We start from the raw sequence: 19,428 nt of genomic DNA, 5'->3' as shown, positions 1-19,428 counted from the left end.
CTTTCTCTCCATGCATAACTGTAGTTCAGACAATTCCTTCTCGTTCAGAACATCTTTTCCAGCAGTAATCCTATACCGTCCCTGATTTCCTTCCTGGAGTCCGTTCTCTTGCTGCTCCTCTGCTTCCTCTTCAGTTGGTGGGTGTCCTCCACATGTGCTTAAGAGTTAAAGGTGTACACAAGAGGATGAAATATCTCATGCTCTTTCATAGAATTGTGTGGGAAATCATTTGGAACAATAGGTAAAATAAAACTCTGGTAGTCACTGGGTAAAAATACGTGCTTTACAAGAAGAAAAAGTAGTACTATAATGGTGAGCAGTAGGGTGCAGAGTATGAGTGTAGAATGAGAGAATACAGTGAGGGCTGTTGAAAAGTACCTAATGGGCACATTGTCCAGCTCAGTTACCAGTCTTACCTGAGAAAACACGGGTATGATGTCAACTCAAGTTTTATGATCCAATTTTTTCCTTGCTGTTGTATAGAATTTTGTCCTATTTAGTGCACTAACTGCCCCACACTGGTTTCTATTGTTCACCTGTGAACTCGATGCTATGATCCTTCTTACGGGGCACACTTTAAACAAAGCCTCCCTCAATAGTGTGCATTTATGCTTAGTGACCAAATGGCTTGTTCTGTTCTTGGAGCACTGAAGTATGGCTGAGAGTTCAAATGCACGGCTGAGTGTAAACTGCTCTAAGAACTGTATCTCGTCTTTGAAAAGCAGCATGATTTCACTGTAAAGAGTTTGCTATTGGTGAGCAGTGGCGTGGAATGGAGAGCATGGGCATGTGATTAATCTTTCCTCTATTCATCTTCAGATTCTGGAGGCTGTCACAATGCAGCACATCTTCATGAATAATTACCAGCTAAGCAGTGAGATCAATGAGCGGGTCGTGCAGCACTTTGTACATTGCATTGAGACTCATGGCCGCAACGTCCAGTACATAAAGTTCCTTCAGACCATTGTCAAAGCAGAAGGCAAATTCATCAAGAAGTGTCAGGACATTGTGATGGCTGAGGTAAGACCCCAGTGCACCTGTTGCCTGTTGGTTCCTGAGGAGGGAAAGTAGTGATGTAGCTAAAGAGATGGAAACTACCTAACCTTGCAATAATTTATGGAAGGACACATCTCAAACTAGTGCAGCCTGTGCTGTGCCGGTGGTCCAGACACTATAGTTGTAATGCCATGCAGACAGGGTAGCATGATTTAAGCTTTCAAATCGGTCTCTATGGGTCTTCGCATGGATTAAGTGACTATATCTTACTGATGCACCTTGGTTATCAATTTATAATCACATCTGAAAAAATGTGTAAAGGTAACATGAAGGGGCCCAAATGCTGCACTTTGAGCTTTAACCTTGTGATGGTTTTCATTAAAGAACATTTTCTCTCGGCAACTGTGAATAACTGCTGAAATGGGATCTGGAGATATCCTAGCTCTTGGCTGCAATGTGAATATCACAAGTTGCACCTTCTAATTTCAATCCACCTAATTGTGTGCAAGTTGCTAATTTGATTCCCCCTGATTATGTGAGAGCAAAATACTCACTTTTTGTTCAAATATGATGCGTTTAGGTCATTTTCTGTTGGTGGGCGTTTTAAATAGCTTAAGATTTTTTTTTTATGAAACCTGGCAATTTGTGCCAGTTGAGTATTTAATAGTTACTTTCCTTTGTCTTTCTTTTTGGCAGCTGGTTAATGCTGGTGAGGACGTTCTGGTGTTCTACAATGATAGAGCGTCTTTCCAGACACTGGTACAGATGATGAGTTCCGAGCGTGACCGAATGGATGAGAACAGCGCTCTCATGTACCACATCCATCTGGTAGAGCTTCTAGCAGTATGCACTGAAGGAAAGAATGTGTACACAGAAATAAAGTGCAACTCTCTCCTCCCTCTGGATGACATAGTGAGAGTAACAACCCATGAAGACTGTATCCCTGAGGTGAGGATATGCTGCAATAAGTTGTATGTGATTGAAGACTGACAAATTAGTCTACCATGGAGCAACACTGAACAGGGGAATGATAGTTGTGGAAAAACACCTTGGAGAGGGCAATTCCCCAATGAGAAGAGTTTCATGAGAATAGTCTGGACCCACTGTAGACAAACTAGGGAAGTGAGCGAATTACTCGTGAATAGATGTGTTTTGGCAGGGGTGAGTAACTGCAAAAAGTAGATTCAACCAATTATGTCCACTTTTGACTCGCTGTCATTGCAAAGGGAGTAACCAGCAAGAGATTAGTGTGTGGATGTGGTGAATGATCTATTGGAATAAGCGCCTAGAAGATAATTATAGATCTGCTGTGTAGACCGGACTACTGGAGAATGGCTAGTCATAGAAGGTTATTAGGTGAGTCATGGTGAAAGAATAGAGCAGTAACAGCAGAGTAGTGTGGTCAAAAGTATAGTTTTCCGTGGGTAGCTTATGACAGGCCACTGACTTTACTCCAGGAGAATGGTCAATCACTGGATTAGTTATTGTGGGAGTAATGCTTGTGTTCCACCACTGTCTTGCTGCAGTGAAGTCTACTCTTGAGAATTTTAAATTAATTAATTTAATTGATTTGAGTTGTAGTTGAAGTACTGTTCTCCAGCAATTTGTCAATACTGCCTCATATTGTCAAAAAATAATTTGAACATATTTCTAAAAGTTCAGAAAAAACGAACTTTTTAATATTTACTCATCCCCTTGCTTCTCCAATGATCTCTTAGCAAAGCTGGTGTAAGAGGGAAGATATTGAAAGCAAATGATGCAGTACAAGTAATCAAAGCAGGCTGGTACATCTAACACAATGAGGCCCACCAGGTGGGAGGCCTGCAAGGCAGGATTATTTACCAAACACGCTGCCAACATTGTCAGTCATCATTCCAGTGACCATCATATGGCTGCAAACCCAGCTTACCCTGGAGAATGAAAAGTTTCCTAGCTATCGTAACGGAAAGTTTCAAATAAGCACTCAGATGAGGATTATGCCTTCTCTCTTCGCTTGATTTTAACAGCAGCCATCATTAAAACACAATATAAACTACGTTTCCCATGAACACTTGGGGAAAAAAGTAGTATCTGAAAACAATGTCCAATAGGGAACATGTCCATAACAACCAATCAGGAGGCCATCAGCCCCAACATAGGCCTTCCTCACTCGCCCTTCACCCTCTTTCGTCGCGTGAAGTCAGCCAATGGATCACAATTATGAATCTTGTTTGTTAGCATCAGATCCTAAAAAGACAAGGAAACAATGTCATTAAAAACTCTTAACCACTAAAACCTGCTGGACAAAATTTACAGCAGTCAAAGCGGTTATTGTGACATCAATCAAGTGCGTTAAGAAGAACATTACATTATTTTGAAAGTAAAGCAGAATTACTCAGAAAAGGGGAGGGCGATCTGTGCTTGAAACCCTAGGGAGGGATAATCCTCGCCTCCGAGTCCTTAAAAGAATTGAAACTTAGTTACGATAGCTAGGACATTTTTCATTCTGTGTCACGACTGGATGTGAGGATTATGCTAGTTCAAAGCTTGCTCATCACGAGGTGAGCCATATCCAGCACCGGCTTGAAGTAGAATCTTTTAAAGGTAGTCCGAAGACCAATCTGCCACATTTTGGATATCCTCCAATCGGGCACCTAAGCCAAATTCTTTGGAGTCCATCGCACCTCATGTTGAGTGGGTCCCAAATATACGAGTGTTAATGCCTGCTTCCTGCATCACCTATCTGACCCACCGAGCAATGGTGGGCGAGGAAACTGCTCTAAAGGGCTTACGCAGAGTAATCAGGAGTTGCCATTCCCATGGAGGGCGAAACTTCTGTCATTTCCTCATAAGCTTTCAGACATTGGACCACACACAGCTTCGGAGTGTCAGGAATCACTGGGTAGGTTATGTTTCTCGTGTGGCATTTTGTTCTTCTGTGGAGAGTGAACGTTACTACATTTGCGGAGACAATTCTGCTTGTGACATCCAAAGCCCTCACGTCCGAGTCACGACTGCAAGAGATGAGGCAGAGCAGCATAGCCAGCTTTGCCAACAATTCCGTCTTGGACAGGAAATGGTTGGACTGACAGAGGAATAAGTTGAGAACTTGGTTCACGCCCCAAAGGGCAGAGTAGTGGTGTTTCAGAGGAAGTGAGAGCCTGATACCCTGTAACAATCTACTAACAAACAGTTGTTCCCCTACCGCCACATCGTTGATGGGCACGTGGCTGGCTGAGATGGCTGACCGAAGGGTGTTAATTGAACGGTAAGCCAGACCACCTGAAGCCAACTGTGCTAAAAAATTGAGAATGTTGACTACATCTGCGTCCATGGGATTAAGACTCCGCCGCATACACAAACTGGCCCATCTGCCCTATGCGGATCTGTATCTCTTAACTGGACTATCTTCCCAAGCCCTGGACATGAAGGTTTCAGCCTCCTCTGAAAGGCCAGGGACTTTACATCGTTCCCTGTAATCTACCACGCCAAGTTCTCCAGAATCAGTGGATGGGGAACTTTGTCGGGATTCAACAGCAGAGTCAGAAACTGGGTGAGTAGGATTGGAGAATCCCAGGAAAGTTCCAGTAGAACCGGAAACAAAACTTGTGACCTCCAAATGGGAGAGATTAGAACCATCTCCGTTATTTGCCTACGGACCTGTCCTTGTTATCATTGCGAAGAGGGGAAAAGCATACCCCTTATCCAGTATTAGGGTATCTTTCATAGATTACCATGCCTGAATCATTCCCCGTTGTCGGGATTGGAGTCCCCGGTACATAAGAAAAGTAATGTCTCACTAGACCTATAGAGAGATAGGCCAAAGGCCTCACATTAGTAACATATCTAGGTTGTTAGACCTGTCAGCCCTTTGGGTGGTCCCTCCTCATCATTATTTATTTTGTCCCACTTTTGCCTCAAACCCTGTTTGAATTTTTCCTTTTTGGGAACCACCAGATTTTTTGGTGTTGCTGCAGATTCAGGGAGCCATTTTATCTACCCCTGGAACTTCTGTCTGAGGGCCTGGAGCACAAAATGGTGGCCACCTGTGACATCACCAGCACCCACTGGAACCTACTAGCACCTTCCAGAACATTCCAGAACCCTGTGACAGTTGGAGGCGGTTTAGAATGTTGGGAAGCTAAGACAGAGAGTTGGCAGTTGGAGCTGGCAGTTGGCACCTGACTGGTGAAGAGAGAGCAGCAGAAACCTGAAGGAGGAAGGAGTGAGGCAGCAGGGGTGGAAACTTGTGCCTGGAGTGGGGTCCATAAACCCACCCTTGATACTAGTCCCTACTGACTGAGCCCAGCCTGGAGCCCTGTGTGGGAAGAAGCAAGAAAAACCATCTTAAGGACCTGGACAGCAGGAACAGGCCTTAGAAGCAAAGAACAGCCAAGTCCTGACCTGATTGTTGGTTTTCCTGGAGTCCGACGTCGAGTAGCCTGGAGACCTGGAGCCCGAGGTGGAGAAGCGGCGCTGACTCGAAAAGCAGACGTCGTACCCGGAGCCGCCAGAGGTCGAGAGAGGGCGCCGACGGAGGTCGTAGAGAGTACCAGAGGTCGAGGAGGAAGTCACCCGAGGTCGAGTGAGCGGCGTCGACGGGGGAGTGAAGTCCGCCCTCCGGAGTCGCCGGAGACCGAGGTGAAGCGTGCCGGAGGTCGGGAGTGGAGATCGCACTCCGGAGTCGCCGGGACCTGAGGAGAGGAGCACCGGAGGTCGGGAGTGAGGTCGCACTCCGGAGTCGCCGGAACCTGAGGAGAGGAGCACCGGAGGTCGGGAGTGGGGATCGCACTCCGGAGCCGCCGGAAGTCGACATCGAGCCAAGGCCGGCCGACGTCATCGAATCTGAGGTCGCCATCGGACCGGAGCCGCCCGAAGTCGACATCGAGCCAAGACTGCCCGACGTCATCGAATCGGAGGTCGAGATCGAGCCGAGGCCGCCGACATCGAACCGGAACCGCCTCACGGCGTCGACACGACTCCAGCGGCGTCGGAGCTTCAGAAAAAGGGCAGTAAGTGGAATAGAGGGCGCCAAAGGCCCTGTGGAATCCTAAGAGACTACTCTAGGGGTTAGAGAGGTGCTGGAACCAGCTGGACTGTACCAGGGGTGAGCTGAGACTAATCCAGAGGGGTTGTGTAGAGTGAGAGAGCCAGGTCTCTAGTATTTCCCCCTTGATCTACCTCAGTTTAGGCCTCAGCCTTGTCCAAGCCAGGGAGTAGACACCCTCAAGCCTTCCACATCCCCACAAGCTGTGCCTGGGCCAAATCAGCCCATAGTAATCTCAAAGGTGATCTGATTATATGAGTGTCACTGTCAGCTTTTAATTATTTATTGAGGGCACTGTATTTATTGTATTTAACCTATTTTTTGCTTCACTGTATTTATTGTTCCACAGTATTTATTGTTGCACAATATTTATTGGTTTACAGTATTCATTGCCTCAGAATATTTAATTGCCTGTATGTATTGCACTTATATTTATACCTTCCTTATTTATGATCACCCCTATTTAGTGAATCATTAAGACAGTATTTATTTGATCTGCACTATTTAAAAAGCTTTGTATATTGTGATTGTGTATTATTTATCTAATCAGCAACTAAGAGAAAAAGAAGATAAAGCAAGTTATTTTCATAATTTTTACGGTGTAGAGTCGTTTTTGGAACAGATGCACGCATGGTTATTGTACGGGTATGACGTATCCTGACCACTCGAGCCAAGCTACCACTGTATGTCCTGGAAAGACCCCGTTACCACCAACCCTTTCCGGTGTGGGAGTGGAGAATTTCCAACATAGGTCCTTTTGTAATGAGGACAAAACTCTAGAGAACAACCAATAAGCTATCACCACCCTATGGAACCTTTCTGGAAGGAGCCCTAGTCCCTCAGATTTTCTACCGCACGTCCTGCTAAGGGAGTCTACACTGAGCTCTGCTCAGTTTTTCCTTGCTTCGGAATTCAAGGGGATTTTTTATTCACAATTACTTCTTCTGAGTGAAGTCTTCTGTGTCTTCATGTCAGACACTCCTAAGAAAGGCCTTTTTAGGCCCTGTGCTTCCTGCAATAAGAAGAGGCTACATGTCAACGACACTCATAAAGATTGCCTCTACTGTCTCTATCCGGACTATTCCTTGAAGGACTGTAAGGTATGTCGTACCTTTTCATCTAAGACCCTTACAGACCATGAGGGACGACTTTTAATTTGGCTGTAGAGGCTTAAGGACAAAGAATACCTCTTGTCCTCTGGGGAGAGTGAGGGCTCAACAAAGTCTTAAAAAACCTCACAGAAAAGGTCCAGAGGTGCTTCTCCAGGTCATTCTTCGCAGCCCCCTCAAAAGAAGACGCAGAAAGTCTTCAGAGGCACAACTTAAGGCTTTACCACATAAGGATCCTCTGCTGAGGATTGTACCCATCTTTAAAAAGCCTGCTTCAGCCTGGTCGACGATTGCCTCAACGACGACAATCTCCTTCTACAGCTGTGGGAGTAACGTCGTCGCCGACAGTCACTACGCTCTTGCCGTCGTCCGCATCGAACTTGACTACGTCATCGTCGACGGCTGTTATACCATTGTCGTCGACTATCAAGATTAAAAATCGTCGTCGACATCCAAGACCGTGTCGACGCCACACTCGTCGACTAGCGCATCGAAGAGTACATCGATTAGGAGTGTTCCTTCGACGGCGACTTCGTTGAAGACGGCTCAGTCGACGGAGACTTCGTCGACGCTACCATAGATTTGTGTCCATTGGTGTTTCCTTGTCGATGACTACACAGACTACTACACCGACTGCCTCATCGACACCAAAATCAAAAATGGACAGTGCATATGTTCACCTCGATCACTAAACGCATGCTGACGCCTTCCCTTACATCACCTAGCAGGGTCCAGCCATTGCCTCAGCCTCACCTTTTGGACGAGGAGGAGGATTCAGATGACTGCAGCATGTTCAGGGCTGCAACAAGTCCCTCTGAACTTCGTCATGTACCAGGAGGATTCAGACTATGACTAACAAGACGCAGAAGATCAGGCATATTATCCAGACGACAGCCATCTTCGCCAACCACCCGTGGTTTGTCTCCCTGCCTCTTTGGTTTCTGACCTCCAATTTTTAATTTCGGACTACAAGCAGAGATTCCCTACTTCTGCTCCTTCTTCTGCCCCATTTCTCTCTCCGCCACCAAGTTTACAGGTTTCGCCTCCACAGTCTGTGCCTGTCACAATACCACCTCCCCCTTACACAGATGATGATGATGAGGAGGATGAACAGGAAGAGGGAGAGGTTCATGATTCCTAATCCACTTATGAGTGGGACGACTACGTTATCCCTTTTCCAGCGTCTCCGGTGCCTCCTCAAGCAGATTCGCCTCCTGTGGATATTGCGGGATTCCATGATGTTTTGGAAAGGGCTGCACAGCGTTTCCAACTTCCTATGACTTCTCACCAGCAAGACTGTTTCCTGTACGACTTTAAGGAACCTTTTAAGAAATCGGTGAGATCTGTGCCTATCATAGACTACATCTGGGATCAAAGCATTAAAATCATGCAAAATCCTTCTACGGTCCCCCCTCAGTGTTGCCTCGTCTAGACAAGAAGTACAGAGCTCCAGACACCGCTCCAGCCTGTCTTACCGGACATCCCATGCCTGATTCCGTCATCACTCAGGCAGCTCAGCGGAGGTCTAAAAACCCTTCTGCTCCGCTTTCAGCCCCTCAAGATAAGGAGGGCAGACGCCTAGACAATATTAGGAAGAGTTTTTCTTCCATGTCTGCATTAACGGTGCGTGCGTCTAATTCTTCAGCGTTATTGGTGCGCTACAACAGGCAGATGTGGGCGGACATTGCACCGTACTTGGAGGCCCTGCCAGATGACTTGAAAGAGGAGGCGAAGAAAATGTTGTTAGAGGGCGAACGTTCGGCTTCCAAAATAGATTGTACGATGGACATCACCGCAACTGGTTTCCGCCAATTGGCTGGGGCTGCGGTCCTCCGACGCCAAGGTTGGCTTAAGGCGACGACATTCCGGCCGGAAATCCAGACGAAGATTCTAGACATGCCTTATGATCAACTTCTTTTTGGCACTCATATTGATGAAGACCTTCAAGGCATAAAAAAGGAAACTGACACGGCCAGGGCTTTGGGTACCCTTCAATTTAAAAAATAAATAAATAAACTTTTACGAGGCTCACGGGGTAGAGGACAATCTTCCACTAGAGGAACCTACCAACAATATCTGTCTTCCTATTCCTCCTCCAACCAGCAATATCGGCCACAGTTTCAACAGCGCCAACAGCAGCAATATTCGTACAATAAGTCATCCTTTCGCGGAAAGGGCGGACGACCGAAGGATTCTGCCCGGCATCAATGACTTTCCTCTACCGCTGGTCTCCATTTCCTCTCAGCCCTCCAAAGTAGGAGGAAAAATTTCCCACTTTTTACACAATTTGAAACAAATAACGGACTGTTGGGTTCTTCAACTGGTACAATTTGGACACTCACTGGAGTTCGTTCAGACTCCTCCGCAGACCCCTCCTTAACCTATGCTTCACAAGAATCTGCGCCTTTTAGTCCTGGAAATCTCACTAATGCTCCAGAAAGGTCCTCTTCGTCAGCGGGGGAAAGGTTTTTATTCCCGTTTTTTCTTGGTGCGCAAAAAGGAGAAGAAATGGAGACCTCAAATCTAGAATTGAAGTCTCAAGTTCTTAAACAATCATTTCGCATGGTTACCATTCAAGAAGTACTGCAACTTCTCAATGCAAACGACTACATGGTATCTTTGAATCTTCAAGATGCATACTTTCATATCCCTATCCACAGGAATCCCAAATTTCTGAGGTTCGCTGTGGCAGGCAGACATTACTAATTCAGAGTCCTGCCCTTCGGACTCAAGTCAGCCACTCGATTTTCACAAAGTGCCTTTCTCCAGTGGCTGCATACTTCGGGCAGCAACGTCACCAAGTTTTTCCCCTATCTCGACGACTGGCTCGTCAAGGCTCCTTCTCTAGACGGCGCAAATAGATCTTCCAACGCCTGTCTACAGCTTTTCAGTCGCTTGGGGCTCACTCTCAATCCAGACAAATCCATCCTACAACCTTCTCAACGGATAACTTTTCTGGGTGCTATTCTCGATACAAACCAGAAGAAAGCTTTCCCGTCACAAGAGCGACAGTGCAAACTTCTTCACTTGGCGAACCGCATAAAATCCAGGAAGTTTCTCAGTGTGTCTGTTCAAATCTCTTCTCGGGATGATGTTATCCTGTATTCTGCTGGTTCCCTACTGTCGCCTCCACATGCGTCCTCTCCAGGAATCACTCTAAACTCAGTGGATTCAAGCCGCAGGATCCTTCGATGTCGTTCAGGTGACTCCTCAGATGGTCACTTCTCTACAGTGGTGGACTTGTCCACAGAATCTTTCTCATGGCCTGCCCTTCTTGCTTCAAGCCTCTCCACAAATAATCACAACAGATGCGTCCCTGGAGGGTTGGGGAGCTTTCCTCCAGGAACTTCGGATCAGCGGAAAGTGGTCTCCTTCTGAACGGAAGCTTCACATAAACCTCCTCGAACTACGGGCTGTTTATCTGGCCCACCTGGAGTTCTTTCCAGGATCAAAGGTTCTCCGGTGCTTGTCCGGACGGACAATACTACAACAATGCACCACCTGAACAAGCAGTGGGGTACTCGTTCACTGCCACTCTCTCACGAATCTCGAAAGATCTGGAACTGGTTACTTCGACACATTTCCCTAAGAGCGGAATATGTTCCAGGAACAGACAATGTGCTGGCCGATTCACTAAGCAGGCAACTAACATGTCACGAATGGGAATTGAACCAGCAGACTCAACGGCATATTCTCTCAATGGGGCACACCTCGCTTGGATCTATTTGCCACCCAGCACAGCGCCAAATGCCACAACTTCGCAAGCTGGCATCCCCAACGGGGATCTCTAGGGAATGCATTTTCGATAGCATGGTTCAACGTCTTTGCTTACGCTTTTCCACCAATTCCCCTGATTCCCAGGGTCCTCAGGAAGTTGAAGGCAGAACTCTGCACGCTAATCCTGATCGCGCCAGCGTGGCCTCGCCAGCATTGGTTCACAGAGCTCCATCTTCTCTCCCTGGAACCGCCAATTCCGTTGAAACCTTTTCCCCCTCTCCTCACAATGGACCGGGAACAAGTCCGATATATGGATCCAGCATCTCTCAAATGATCGGCTTGGCTCCTGAGTTCCGAGAGTTCCATGGCCTAGACCTTCCTCCATACTGCAGGGCAGTTCTGGCTTGAGCCGACAGTACACACAAGACACATTCCTTGAAATGGAAAAGATTCTGCATCTGGTGTAAGGCTGCGAATGTACACCCTTTCACTTCTTCTCCAGAACAAATATTGCCTTACCTTCTTCATCTGGCGACTTCAGGTCTTGCTCACGCCTCTATTAAAGTTCACCTGGCAGCGATATCCTGTTTCAGGAGATCTTCTACAGGTCCTTCTCTTTGGTCAAATAGACTGATTAAACAAATTCTCAAGGGTCTGTTTAGGATTTTCCATCCCGTGAAGTCTCCACCTCCAACTTGGCAACTCGACATCGTTCTTGCTCAGCTTATGAAACACCCTTTTGAGCTGATACAGAGCCAACCTCAAGTTTCTCTCTTGGAAAACGGCACTCCTTCTAGCCCTTACATCTGCAAGGCGAGTAAGCGAGCTTCATGCATTCTGAATTCAAGACCCTTTTCTTCAATTCAAACATGATGGGGTTCTACTTAGGACTAATCCCAAGTTTGTTCCCAAAGTCCAGTCAGACTTTCACCTTAATGAGCCTATAGTCTTACGAACCTTTTTTTCCAAATCCTCAAACGGCGGCAGAAAGAGCTCTGCATTCACTGGATCTTAAACGCTGCCTTAAATTCTACCTTGATAGGACAAAAATGTTCCGCAAATCAAACCAACTCTTTGTGGCTTACAGTCTACCTAGGAAAGGTTTTCCACTTACTAAACAGAGTATTTCTCAGTGGATCTCTGGTGCTATTACTTTGTCACCAGTAAGCGGGCCAACCCTTGCACTCGACAGTTCATGCCCATTCCACTAGGGCGATTTCTACCTCTATGGCACTCTTTACAGGTGTGCCTATCAGACATTTTCAGAGCGGCAACATGGAAGACGCCGCATACATTTACCAAGCATTACTGCTTGGATACCGAACTCATGAAGGATGCAGTGGGACAGGCGGTGTTACGTCATCTATTTCGATAGAGGTGACCCTTCTTTTCATCCCACCATCCTTTCTTTTTACATGCACATTTCTCCATTGTGTTCTCTACTGTTTTCCTTTGATTGCAATTTGTTGCTTTTCTAGTTTCCAATTGATGTTATCTGGTGAACTTGTACATTCTGTTCCATCCGATATGTGCCGATCATTGCTTGATACTCTGATTCAGGCATGTGAATCTATGAAAGATACCCTAATGCTGGATAAGAAATGCATTACTTACCTGTAACTACAGTTATCCAGTATTGGTATATTTCATAGATTCACATGCAAGCCACCCACCTCCCCTGGAAGGGCTCACCTAGTTCTCTCAGTGATACATCTACTTAGCACTGTGCTTACGAAAATCTGAGGGACTAGAGCTCCTTCCAGGAAGGGTCCAGAGGGTGGTGATAGTTGATTGGTTGTTCTCTAGAGTTTGGTCCTCATTACAAAAGGACCTAGATATGTTACTAATGTGAGGCCTTTGGCCGATCTCTGTCTAGTGAGACATTACTTTTTTCAATGTACCGGGGACTCCCATCCCGACGACGGGGAATGATTCAGGCATGTGAATCTTTGAAAGATACCAATACTGGATAACTGCAGTAACGCATTTCTCCCCGCTCCAATCCTGGAGGAAGGCATCTGTGGCCATTGCCAAAGGCTCTGGCCTCCAGCTGAAGAAGCGGGGCAGCTAGTGGTCCAATCTCAAGGCAAAAAGGTCCACAGAGAAAGGGCCCCAATGGTCGTTCAATATTGCAAAAATCTCCTGGTCAAGCTTTCAAAGACTGGAATCCCTGAAGTTGCGGGGACTGGAAGTCCGTCTCCTGATTCTTCCGGACGGGTAAGTACTCTGCTCTGACCGACACCCGATGATCCAGGCAATACTGTCAACCTGCGGGAGGTCCGAGAGGGCCCTGTACTGTGTGCCCCTGTGTGATTGATATAGCGGACCACTGAGATGTTGTCCTTCTTAAAAAGGACACACGACTCGATCGAATCTCTCGTCCAACAGCAGACAGCAAAGGAACCTGCTAGAAGTTCTAAGCAGTTGATATGAAAACTTTGTTGTTCTGGAGACCACAAACCTGTGGAAAAAGGGCCGCATCTGGCCCCCCCAACCGACCCTGCTGGTGTAGGATTCTGTGATCAAGTCTGGGGCCGAACCGAAAATCGCGTGGCCGTTCCAGGCCTCCATGTGGTCTAACCACCACTGATGCTCTTCTCGTGCCTCTTCCGAAAGAAACACCTTGTGAGAATAAAGGCATCCCCTTCGGAGGTGGGAAGCCTTCAGGCGTTGTAAAGCCCTATAGTGGAGAGGACCTGGGAAGATGGCCTGGATCGACGCGGGAAAGCGGCCTACAACTCCAGCCAGCTGTCTCAGTGAAACCTGATGTTTGGTAAGAGTCAGTCTTAGTTTGTGCCGAATCTTCAACACTTTCCTGGAGGGAAGACTCCGAGTACATGAGGTGGAGTCTATTACGAATCCTGGAAAGGTAAAATGTTGAGATGGTGTCAGAGATTTCTTCTCGTTGATCACAAAACCTAAGCTCCGAAAGCAGATCCACTGCCATCCGGAGGTGGGACAACAACTGGTGTGGACATGCACCCATCAAAAGCAAATCGTCCAAGTACTCAATCATCCGAATACCAAAGCGTGACTGGTCCTGATACTGGTTCCTTGCCCTTTTTGAGGGTACTGGTTGGACGGCCAGCCAGTCGAGAGGCCCCTACCTTGACCGGCCCTGCAGAAAACTCGAGGGAACACCTTCCTGATGTCTGGGCCTTGTCAAGGGATGTAAAGGTATTTACAAATTTTCCTAACTCCTTGACAAAAGGCTTACCAAAGAGCCCACCTTGCGCAATGGCCCCTTCCTCCGTGTCTGCCCTGTCCACAGAGCGGTGATGCTCTATGGACGGGGCACAATTTGCATTGCCCGGAAATATAATGGCTCTTTAGCCCCCCTTGTAAAGAGTCTCCGGAGAAATCAGGGACCCAGATTACTTTGCCTCCTCTGCCATATCTAGGATTTTAGTTAAGGGGCCAAGAGTATCAAGGAGTTTTTCCTGGCATGCCCGCCAAGACCTATCTATACCTTTCTTGGGGTCCTTGATGAACTTTTGCAGGAATGTGGCCATACATGGGTCAATTTTTCGGGGTGAGCGCCACCTTACCCTTCAGAGATGGGCGGGGGTTCTCGGCGTAGAGACCATTACGTGCCTCTTTCTCCAACGGGAGACTATTGTGCCTGCCACGTAACTTGTGACTTTGTCAGCTGGGGCCCATTTGGAGGGCCGAGGGTGAATGAGGTCATCCGGGTCAAGCATGTCAGAAGTACCCTGTGAAGCCTGGGAGGGGCGGGAGTGGAGCCACGGTCTGGACGGCCCTGGTTCGTCATCTGTATCTCTGGTGTCGTTGGTAAGGACAGGATTAACAGGGCCCTGAAGACCCTAGTCTCCCACTAAAAAGGCCTGTTTAAGCATATCGAGGGCATCGAAGTCTACCCCCACATAGCGGGTGCGTTTAGCTGGGGAAGGTACGGTATCCCCAGACAGGGAGGGGCTGGGCAATTTGGCAGGAAAGTCTCTCTTCAAGAGTCGTTGTGGCCTCCCCCCACTGCTCTGTAAATGGAGGCATCAACTGCGTCATAAAAATCCTCGTCCCATGGGAGGTTGGCCAGAGGGTCCTTCATCTCTTTGGGAGTCATCCTCCTAGTTCATTATGTAATAATCATGGACTAGCGAAGAGGGCGTCAAACAGGGAAGGGTCTGGGGGACAGACCAAGTCCTGCTGGAGAGGCTTTAATTAAATCAGCAATCTTTATTTGGTGTTTGGGTGTCAGCCTAAAATTTCAAAACGCGAGGATCTCGCTATTCTTAATAGGGTTGCAGCCCTGGGACAACTTCAGGTGGTGCACCAGAAAAAAAGTGTGTGTGGTATGTGTGTGTGTGTATATGTGTATGTATGTGTGTGTATAAATCACGCTGGCCTGGTTAGTTGTCCAACAGGCCACTGGGGCCTAAATACTGACCCAAAACGGGCATAAACAATAAGAAATACTGACTGTGCAGACTTCCCTACAGAGGGTCTCTTAGAGGCTGGAGAGCGTCAAGAGAAACTGGTGTGATTGGCCTTAATGCTTTGTTCGGAGGCCCAATCTGCCTACAGACTCAGTCGGGCGTCTTCCTCAGGCCAGAAGCTCTCGGAACCATTGCACGCCAAATGAATTCCCCTGAGGAAATTCAAACGCGTGTGCTGAGGTCCCGTGAAGCCTCCAGCGCCCTATAGCGGCGAGAGGACCGCAATGTGAGCTGCACCAGAAACAGGGCTGCACAGGAGCTAGAAAGATGCTCCTGCTGCACTGTGATGCCACAAATGCAATCAGAGGCAGCAAGTAGGCGCAGCAGCGCCGCGACGCATAAACTGAACAAAGAGGGAAAACAAGAGACTCGGAAAAGCCACGCAACAAAACAGGGCAATAAAACCTGCAAAGAAAAATTCTCACGTAGCAAAAGCAACAATTGCAACGCGGGAGAGCTGCGTCAATAAAACAGCATCATTATTAGGCAAGGCAAGCGCTACAGCATGCAAGAACCCCAAAACATCATAGAAGATAGTATGAGACACTTATCTTGGCTGCGCAGCAGCGAAGAAAGCGTGAAGGGCCAGTAAGGAAGGACTATGTTGGGGGCGGATAGCCTCCTGATTGGTTGTTATGGACATGTTATCGATTGGACATTGTTTTCTGATACCACTTTTTTTTCCCAAGCGTTCATGGAATACATAGTTTATATTGTGTTTTAATGATAGCTTCTGTTGAAATAAAGAGAAAAGAGAAGGCGGCATCCTCGCCTCCAGTCCTTACTATCTATTTGAGAGGAGTTTTTCCAATGTCTAGTCTGACAACCTTGCTCTTAACATATCAAAAGGGGGAACAAGGGCACCCAAAGGAATTAGACAGGGACCTTGGGTAGATACGTATTACAGGAAACAGTGGTCCCTGAAAGCAAAACGATAGAACAAAAAATGAATATAGTCAAAATTGAAACTATATTATAGCCAATGTCCAGCCGGGCATCGCAACTTTAATAAGTGGAAGTTCTTTAACAGTGAACCAGAAAATGCAAGTAGAATCTCGGTGGGACACAAGCCTGTATCCTATGACTTGCATATCAAGTTGACAAAAAATGATAAGACACATTCAGGCAATTACATTGATGTTTCTTTTTAGAAATAATGAATAGCGAAACCTCTGGTATTCAGATTGCCACCTTCACACTAAATTACATGCAGCAATATTAAGGTGTAGGGTGGGCAACAGAGTCGACGGCGTTTCGATCCTTATGAGAGAGATACAGGATCATCATCAGGACTTATTTAGTTAAATTGCCCTTATTTAGAATGCCTACGGACAACTACTTCCGGAATGGAGGACACGGATTGGTCTCAATAAACTAGAAGAAATGGGTTCCGTGGCCTCTTAACAGCTTGGTCACTTTCTGCCTAGCAAGGGGCACTTCAATTTGAACTTCGAAATGCAAAGCGATGCAGTTGGACAGATGGATGATGGACGTGTACATTTGTGGGTGAACTGAGTCTAGGGGACACCTACAGCTGCTTAAGATCAAAGCTCTCACTGAGTATGGGACAATTGGGCACGTCCAGTTTCCATAGAGGAGACTCAGAACCTACTTGAGGCGTTAAAACAAGAGGTGGAATGCAGGTGTTTGATGTTGAATTTTGGTTGGTTTTAGTGAGGACGCCACAATACTGATTCTCTGTATTGGCCTTCCCCTTGCATTACTTTGGGCTTTTCCATGGTCCTCTGTCTGTTTCCAGGTTCTAGCACCATCTTTAAGAGGTGACTTTCATTTAATGTCCATATTACTAGTCCACTTAAACGCTTTTAACCACCCTGTTGGATGTGGAGGAGTGGGATCTAACCAATGTTTACAAATCTCCGCCTGGCCAGATGCAGCAGATAAAATACTAGGCCCCTTTGCTTACTACTCAGAGTATTGAGCCTTTCGTTGTCCTCCCCAAGGAGTACCAAACTCTGTCAGAACTACATGTGCCCCCAAAGCATTCCCCATAGTAATTTCCACTTATTTCCAATGTTCTTGAATCGTAGGACATAACTAGAATATGTATACGTCGTTCGCTCTTGGGAGGTTACATCTCTTGCAACCAGGTACTGGCTGTGTCATGAACTTAGCCACTTTTTGAGGGGTCCAATACAGCCTATTGATTACAAAGCAGTGGTGACGTTTAAAATTAGCAAGCGTAACTGTTGAACATAATAGTTTTAGAGAGTGCATCCAAAGAAATTGTATGTTTTCTTCCTGAAGTACATTTACCCAGATCGCATAAGGGGCCTCCAGTTTCTCTTCCTCTGCCTCCAGAAAAAAGCCCATACCACTTAGCCACTTTACTTTTTGGGCTGACATCTTGAAGTAGACTCTCTAAGTCCCATAGTCCCCGTGTCTCCCTAGAGGCTGTTGCAAACCATGATGCAAGCTGCATGTATTTAAATCTAGACCGTCTGTTGCCCGTCTCTGTGCTCAACACCTCCCATGGTAACACGCCTTCCTTGGATATCGAATCTCCCCACTTGAGTATTTTGGCTTTCTTTAAAGGGAGACTTAGTCTGTCTATCAGGCATTCTGGTGTCTCGGGGGAATCCCAGATCGGTGTGAATTCTGATTTAGTACCCAGTGTTTAGCATCTTCCTTATTCCACACCATATGCTGAGCGGTTTTTAAAACTGAGTCTTTTTTGAAGAATTTTTGGGCACCAAATTTGTATAGAAAAGCGACTGGTCCAAGCTCTTTGGTCATTTCTCTCAACACTGAGACCCAGGTAAAAAGGCTGGGCTCCACCATAAGCATACAGAGATATTTAAATTGGAATGCCATACAGTAAAGGCAAAGTCCGGCAGGGCCAAGCCCCCTTTAAGATGACGTCTTTACTTTTCCCAAGAAAGCCGTACCCCGTGGGAAGCAGAGATAAAACTAGTTATTTTCCCCTGTATTTTTTTTGTTTCTCCTTTTGAGAATCTAAGTGGGATACAGTTGAATAAGTATGTCCGCTTAGGAAGTATGGACATTTTCACTAGAATTAACTCTCCCAAATATCGTCAAAGGTAAGTTCTTCCACCTGGACAATGACCTGTCGACCTCCATGGCCATCCTTTTCAAATTGCGTACTGAGATCTCATCCATTTTGTTGACTATCAAAGTTCCTAAATATTTTATCTCACTCTCTACCTCCCCAATCCTCCACGTTCCAACACATTACCTCGGTCTTAGTGGTGTTCACCAAGTAACCGGATACTACCCTATAATCTTTTGTCAGCTGTTTCACCCTAGGTACTGTGCATGCCGGGTCAGAAGTATAGATAATCAAATCTTCCACATACAGAGCTATTTTACTGTGGGAGGGAAGTAGGGTCTATAGGAGTGATCTGTTCGTCTTGCCTCAATTTGTGCGCCAAAGGATTGATGTATATATTGAACAGGAGGCGATGGGGGGGCCTCGTCCCTCTACAGATTTTAAAACTCTTAGGGAGCCCTTTTGGAGGATTTTGGCTGTTGGGCACTCGTATAGCCTTCGTAATGCCATGACAAAGCCTGCGCTAAAGCCAATTGATCTCAAAACAGCCCAGAGAAATACCCAACTCACCCGATCAAATGCCTTGGTAGCATCAATAGTGATTACTGCCAGGGTGATCGAACGTTCAACTGCTAGGTCTATGGTCCCAGTTAATGATCATGTAAGTTCATGGATTTGTCTCTTTGGGACAAAGCTCTTTGGATCCATATGTATCAGTTGGGGTGCCACCTTTGCCACTCTCCCTGCTAAAATGCCAGTGTAAATTTTATAGTCTGTATTCAACAAGGAGATTGGCCGGTATGAATCTACCTTCTTCGGGTCCTTTGCAGGTTTTAATATCAGTACAAGTACTGCCTCCCCCCATGAGCTTGGGATCTGTACTCCCCCCCCCCCCCCCCCCCCCCCACACCCCCTTGTAGACTGAATTAAAAAGTGACATTTCTGGGACTATTTCATCTATTAGTTTGTATACCTCAACCGGTAATGCATCTGGGCCTGCTGCATTTCCATTCCTTATATGCGCAAGCTGTTCTCTAATTTCCCCTTCAGTAATTAGGGCATCCATGCTCTTCCTGGCCTCTGTTGTAAGACTGG

General features: G+C 46.6%; 1 protein-coding gene across 5 annotated transcripts in view; it reads left to right on the top strand.

Moving 5' to 3' along the window:
* The window catches only part of ITPR1 (inositol 1,4,5-trisphosphate receptor type 1), a 1,957,366-nt gene that overhangs the window by 1,051,132 nt on the left and 886,806 nt on the right, over positions 1-19,428 (top strand). For all 5 annotated transcript variants that reach the window (XM_085624511.1, XM_085624509.1, XM_085624508.1 and 2 more), the window contains 2 exons: positions 820-1,020; positions 1,693-1,944. In XM_085624511.1, the coding sequence (XP_085480637.1) occupies positions 820-1,020; positions 1,693-1,944 (453 nt within the window). The remainder of the gene's footprint in view (positions 1-819; positions 1,021-1,692; positions 1,945-19,428) is intronic.

The sequence above is a fragment of the Triturus cristatus genome, chromosome 9 (assembly GCF_964204655.1).
Source record: "Triturus cristatus chromosome 9, aTriCri1.1, whole genome shotgun sequence".
NCBI classification, from domain to species: domain Eukaryota; kingdom Metazoa; phylum Chordata; class Amphibia; order Caudata; family Salamandridae; genus Triturus; species Triturus cristatus.
Note: the sequence above shows the minus strand (reverse complement) of the source record. Positions and strands in the feature narration are given on the sequence as shown.